Source organism: Ictalurus furcatus, chromosome 20 (assembly GCF_023375685.1).
Source record: "Ictalurus furcatus strain D&B chromosome 20, Billie_1.0, whole genome shotgun sequence".
Taxonomy (NCBI): domain Eukaryota; kingdom Metazoa; phylum Chordata; class Actinopteri; order Siluriformes; family Ictaluridae; genus Ictalurus; species Ictalurus furcatus.
The window spans coordinates 539528-546425 of NC_071274.1; the positions used below are offsets into that span (position 1 = coordinate 539528).

Sequence of the window (6898 nt, forward strand, 5' to 3'; positions counted from 1 at the left end):
TGTTCATGTAGACAGTCTGTGTTTCGGAAGCGACGGAAGAGGTGGAGCTAATCTGTTTGCGTTGACTCCGCCCACTATTCCACAGCACGCTGTAGAAACACTTCACATTACATGAGGAAATGCAAATATGCAAATGTGATGTACGCTCACACACACATACACATACACACACACACACACACACACACACACACACACACAGAATAAACTTCTACTTATAATCTTAGAGTTCTACGGGTTATATCTGTAGGAGAACCATTAACGGTTCCATGTAGAGTCCTGCATTAGTCAGAACCTACATGACTGAATGACAGCACTGTGTCTGTCTGTCTGTCTGTCTGTCTGTCTGTGTGTGTGTGTGTGTGTGTGTGTGAGTGAGAGAGAGAGAGAGAGAGAGAGAGAGATTGAGTGAGTGAGTGAGTGTACGTGGGCACCTGCATGTGCAAGCTTTTCTCTTTTAATCAGAAGGAAACTTACACACACACACACACTCACACACACACATACACACACATACACACTCACACACTCACACACTCGTCTACTGAAGTGTTTCCATCCTGAGTCACTCTGTGAGAGCAGCGCGCGCGGCTCAGGCTGAAATCTTGCTGCTGATTTTGATGTTTTGGTAAAAAATAATTTCTAAAGGGTTTTTAAATAAAAATGGCCAGATTCAAAGCATCTGGATTTCTGTCTTTTGTAGCAGAACGCTGAAAGCTGGAATAATAATAATAATAATAATAATAATAATAGGGATGATTTTTCTTTACACTTTAATAACTTGACAGCTTGTAAAAAGATTTAAGCGATTTAACCTTGAGATTTATTAACTTGCATATTAGCATACAACATCACAAGCCCCGCCCCAATGTCTGTGTAACCAATCACATCACAAGCCCCGCCCCAATGTCTGTGTAACCAATCACATAACAGGCTCCACCCCAATGTCTGTGTAACCAATCACATAACAAGCCCCGCCCCAATGTCAATGTAACCAATCACATCACAGGCCCCGCCCCAATGTCAGTGTAACATTACATCACTGGCCCCACCCAATGCCAGGGTAACCAATCAGATGACAGGCCCCGCCCCAATGCCAGTGTAACCAATCAGATCACAGGCCCCACCTCAGTTTCAATGTAACCATCACATCACAGGCCCCACCCCAATGTCTGTGTAACCAATCACATCACAGGCCCCACCCCAATGTCTGTGTAACCAATCACATCACAGGCCCCACCCCAATGTCAATGTAACCAATCACATAACAAGCCCCGCCCCAATGTCAGTGTAAGGGAAATACACCTGGGATAGGTATGTTTTTGGAGAGTGGGAGGAAACCGGAGAGCCGGAGGAACCCCACATGGGGTTTATCCTGTGAGTCAGGAGTCAGGAGTTATGAGTATAAGTGATGTTTAGAAAGTGGATTTATAAAAACTCTGTAGCGCATGGAGGCAGCATCATATAATAAACTCCCAGAGTCTTAATGTAACTGTCCAATAGCAGAGCAGCTCCGGTAGGCGGGGCGTGGCCCGTTTAAAATACCACCGCGCGCCTGTAGCTCGCTCGGTGGAAGCGCAAGCCAAGTGTTAACTGAGTCACGCGCACCACTACCCAGGCACGCGCGCGCCGCGGTCCTTCAGGTAAGCGCTCGAGCCTCAGGATGATTAACGACCTGCAGTACTGCGCGGATCAGCGCGCGGATCAGTAAACGTCCATCTTTCTACCTGGTTTGTTCCTGTTATTTCTCTTACCGGAGACATGAAGCGGTGTGCTCCTCGCGCGCTCCGCTCTCTCACCTGCCTGGCAGCGTGCCTCCCGGGACCACACGCGCTCGGCGTCTCCAACGGCTCGTCGCTGCACGAGCTTCTCGCGCTCGCGGAGGCCGGCTCGAACGGCTCGAGCTTGTACGCGCTGGATGACGGCGCGCTCGCGGACTGGCGCTCGCTGGCGTGGCGGAAGCGCGAGGGCGCGGAGAGGGAGCACGCGGCGGTCCGGGCGCTGCTCATCTTCAGCTACTCGGTGATCATCGTCGTGTCGCTGTTCGGTAACGTGCTCGTGTGCCACGTGGTGATGAAAAACAAGCGCTCGCGCTCCGCCACAAGCCTCTTCATCGCCAACCTGGCCGTGGCGGACATCTTCATCACCCTGCTGAACACACCGTTCACCCTGGTACACACACACACACACACATACATACACACACATACATACACACACACACATACATACACACACACACACATACATACACACACATGTGTACACATATATACATACATATACACACACACATATGCACACATACATACTCATCAAGGAACATCTGGATCATGAATATGCAAATAGGACACTGCCTTGGGAATAATAATATAAATAAATGAGAATAATAAAACTGAAGAATGGATAGTAATAAGAAGAGCGTGTTTATATAATTATAAGGTAGTAAACAGATAAGAAAACTAAAAAGTAGTGATGTGGATGTGTGTGTGAAATTTGTGTGTGGGTTGGGGTGTGTGTGCGTGTGTTGGTTGGGTGGGGGTGTGTGTGTGTTGGTTGGGGCGTGTGTTGGTTGGAGTGGGTGTGTGTTGGTTGGGGTGTGTGTGTGTTGGTTGGGGTGTGCATGTGTTGGTTGGGGTGTGCATGTGTTGGTTGGGGTGTGCGTGTGTTGGTTGGGGTGTGTGTGTGTTGGTTGGGGTGTGTGTGCGTGTGTTGGTTGGGGTGTGTGTGTGTTGGTTGGGGTGTGTGTGCGTGTGTTGGTTGGGGTGTGTGTGCGTGTGTTGGTTGGGGTGTGTGTGCGTGTGTTGGTTGGGGGGTGTGTGTGTTGGTTGGGGGGTGTGTGTGTTGGTTGGGGGGTGTGTGCGTGTGTTGGTGTGGGGGTGTGTGTGTGTTGGTTGGGGTGTGTGTGTGTTGGTGTGTGTTGGTTGGGGGTGTTGGTTGGTGTGGGGGTGTGTGTGTTGGCTGGGGGGTGTGTGTGTTGGCTGGGGTGTGTGTGTGTGTGTTGGTGTGGGTGTGTGTGTGTTGGTTGGGGGTGTTGGTTGGTGTGGGGGTGTGTGTGTTGGCTGGGGGGTGTGTGTGTGTTGGTGTGGGTGTGTGTGTGTTGGTTGGGGGTGTGTGTGTTGGCTGGGGGGTGTGTGTGTGTGGGTGTGGGTGTGTGTGTGTTGGTTGGGGGGTGTGTGTGTGTTGGTGTTGGTGTGGGTGTGTGTGTGTTGGTTGGGGGTGTTGGTTGGTGTGGGGGTGTGTGTGTGTTGGTTGGGGGGTGTGTGTGTTGGCTGGGGGGTGTGTGAGTGTTGGTGTGGGTTGGTTGGGGGGTGTGTGTGTGTTGGTGTGTGTGTGTGTGTGTTGGTGTGGGTGTGTGTGTGTTGGTTGGGGGGTGTGTGGAGGGTGTTATCTGCATTAATAACCGTGTCAAAAGAAAGTTCCTCACAAGGATAGTAAGAGAAATTGTGTGTGTGTGTGTGTGTGTGTGTTCCGTAGGTGCGCTTTGTGAACAGTACGTGGGTTTTCGGCAGAGGGATGTGCCACATCAGCCGCTTTGTGCAGTATTGTTCTCTGCATGTGTCCACACTCACACTCACAGCCATCGCGCTGGACAGACGACAGGTACACACACACACACACACACATACACACACACACACACACACACACACACATACACACACATACACACACACATACACACACACACACACACACACACTCAGAAAAACTATTGAAAATAAAACTGTGGTTTGTCACATGTTGTGTACAATATTGTTACGGTTCCTGCATCAGTGTGTACGTGAGGAAAGTTGCTGGTGTTCAGAGTCGAGTTCTGCAGCTGCTTCAGCGGCTTTTCTGAGCTTCAGATTATTCTACAGTTTTTACCAGCGTCTAGACCACTGACTTTACACACACACTCTCCTTTAATCCCCAAAAATCTGTTTCTTTTCTTCTGAAACACAGCACACTCTAACTACGTGTTTATCACTCAATGAAATCAATATCAGTGAAATTATATATGTGTGTGTGTGTGTGTGTGTGTGTGTGTGTGTGTGATTGTGTGTGGGATGTAGGTGGTGTGTGTTAATTCGATGCGCTCTCCTGTAAAGAACGCGTGTTCGCGGTGTGAAGGATAAGTAGACCCAGCGCTGCGCTTACACACAGACTTTAAGTTCGTTCATCACTTTATCCATAAAACACCCACTCCTCCAGATAAGCCATGTCTCTGATTAAACATGACGATGCGTCTCCTCCGTGTGGAAAACGTTTAGTGCACTTTAAACGGATCAGACTCTTTAATACTTCATTATCCTTCATGTTTGTGTTTAATACGCGCCTTTAGCCTAATATTTCAGCGGGACACGTTGTGGTTACGGCAGAATGTCAGACAGCGGCGCTGGATTTGATCCTGCTCCTCACTCGACAAAAACACACTCGAGTTCAGAAGATCAGAATCGAGCGTAAATGAGACACGCCCCTATTTTAGACAAACTCCGCCCTCGCACATGTAACTTCTGAATAGTGCTCGACGGTGCGTAGGAAAGGTCGTAATTACGAGTTGAACGCCACGAAGTCGTAATTACGAGAGAGAAACTCTGGATTTTCGTTGAGCTCGGAGTTGGGGGCGTGTCAGTCAGAAAAGAGGGTGGAGTCAGTGGTCTGTAGTTGAGGGTAAATTTGTTGAAATTGAATGTTTATCCATCAGAAGCAGATTTGGGTTATTATGTGTTCGGTATATGAGGAAGCTCTTGAAATACGAGCGCATTGGTTAACGTTTCAGCATTTAGAGGAGAGAAACGGTTTGATTTCGACGTTGTACGGGCATTTTGTTTACAGATATTTAACAGTGACGCCTTTTTTTATTTTTATATTTTTCTTCAATAAAACAATCTAACTGCCTGCACAATATACGATTGTATTTTGTACAACAATATGTAAAGATAAAGTTAGGGTTAGGGTTCTAGAAGTAGAGTTAAACCCTGCTGTATTTATTCTGTAGTTAAATAAGAGAAGATGCACCTCCATCTCGCTCCACCGAAGTGACCAGAATGCACCTGACGTCGTAAATACGACCTCCTGTCTCGTAAATACGACTTCCCAGGAGACGTTACGTCTGCGCTCTGCTCCTGATGCGTGTGAGTTCGGTGTTAAATCCTCGCTGTGTGATGAACTCCGCTCTGCGTTCGGACCTCGTGATTAGTTCCTGTACTTTATTTAATCGTTAATCCGGAGGTTAAATTAGCGCGCTACGTTCAGAAAACAGAGGACAGCCTTTAATTACTGCTGCGCTGAATCATCAGTTTCCTCTCCGCACGGTTTCTCCGTTATTTACACTGCGTGTGTTTCATTTCTTGAAAAGTAAGCAAAATATAATCAGAACTATTTGGCAACAATTTAAAAAAAACGACACGTCAAACGTTTTATCTGCTTACAGGTACACGTGAAAGTTCACTTCCTGTTCTCACTTACGTTATAGCAGCTATAAACACTCGCTCCCTCACCGTCCCTCTCTCTATTCTCTCTCTCTCTCTTTATTCTCTCAATAAACGCAGTGTGTGTGTTAGTGAGAAACAGTAGAGAAGTGTGAACTCTGAGCTGAAGATGTGGAGAAGTTAAAGTTCCAGCTTCACCTCTGACTGTTACACAGCACTGACACTGGAGACTCCTTCCCTACACGCTACATAAACATCTCCTTACACATGAAGGGTTTTTAGTGTGGTTACTATCGTGGAGCGTCCGCTGCACACGTCCCTGTGAACGAGCTGTTACTATGGAAACAGAAGCGATAACGTATTAATATAAAGCTGTGAGTTTGCAGCTGCACTACGTCACAGACCCTTCAGGAAGAGAAAACGTGTGTGTTCGAGAAGGAAACGTGAGAGATGAGTGACAGATCGATACTCATTCAGAACTGAGATGTGTTATTACACTACACACACAGTTTAGGCTTCTAGAGAGAGAACAGTTCTATACAGGAACATTTTGTTCTCCAACACAAGCAGTGTAATGATTTTCCTCTGCGTTTATACGTTTCAGAAGACGTGCGTTTCTACGCCGCTGATTGCGTACGTCATTTCTCTTTATACTCCACAATGGCGTGAATCTTTATTTTTGAGCCTGAAAGAGCGCACACACAGGAGGTATATTTTAACATCAACATGGATCCTCGCGTTGGAGGAGCGGACTGTGGACTTGTGCGTCACGCTGCGGTTCAGCAGAGTCGGGTGACGTCAGTAAGATCTGTTACGGTCATTTCTGTACGCTCTTTATTCTCAGAGCGCGGTACGACCTAAAGTACTTCCTGTGTGCTGTGTAGATCTGCGTGCGCTGAAAAATATCGCAGGAACATCGTACTAAAAAACATGTCCAAGAATGAAAATGCACTCTTCAGAGTGGAGGTAAGCGTGTGCGGCCAGAATTCAGCACTTATTCAGAATTACGTGAGAGTTACGCAAGTGGGGGCGGAGTTTGATCAAACAGAGGCGTGTCTCAGTGACGAACGATTCTGATTTTCTACCTGAGCACGTCTACTGAAAACAAACAGACACTCTGAATACGAGGAACTTTCCACAATGTGTGTGTGTGTGTGTGTGTGTGTGTGTGTGTGTGTGTGTGTGTGTGTGTAGGTGATCCTGTATCCTCTGAAGCCGAGGATGTGCACCGGTCAGGGTGCTGTGTGTATCGTCTTCATTTGGCTCATGGCGAGTTGTTTCTCGCTGCCACACGCCATCTTCCAGAAACTCTTCACCTTTGTCTACAGGTGTGTGTGTCTTTCTCGCTGTCTCTCTCTCTCTCTGTCTGTCTGTCTGTCTTTCTCTTCCTTTCTCTCTGTCTCATTCTGTACATTTTTCTTTCTCACTCTGTGCCTCCCTCACTTTTTCTCTCTCTCTCTCTCTCTCTCACTCTCTCTATC

General features: G+C 47.4%; 1 protein-coding gene across 1 annotated transcript in view; it reads left to right on the top strand.

Annotated features, from left to right (window-relative positions):
* Nucleotides 1–1761: 1761 nt before the first annotated feature.
* gpr83 (G protein-coupled receptor 83) overlaps nucleotides 1762–6898 on the top strand; it is a 9898-nt gene continuing 4761 nt past the window's right edge. Inside the window, exons 1-3 of the mRNA XM_053651575.1 lie at nucleotides 1762–2172; nucleotides 3478–3603; nucleotides 6612–6745. Of these exons, the coding sequence (XP_053507550.1) occupies nucleotides 1762–2172; nucleotides 3478–3603; nucleotides 6612–6745 (671 nt within the window). The remainder of the gene's footprint in view (nucleotides 2173–3477; nucleotides 3604–6611; nucleotides 6746–6898) is intronic.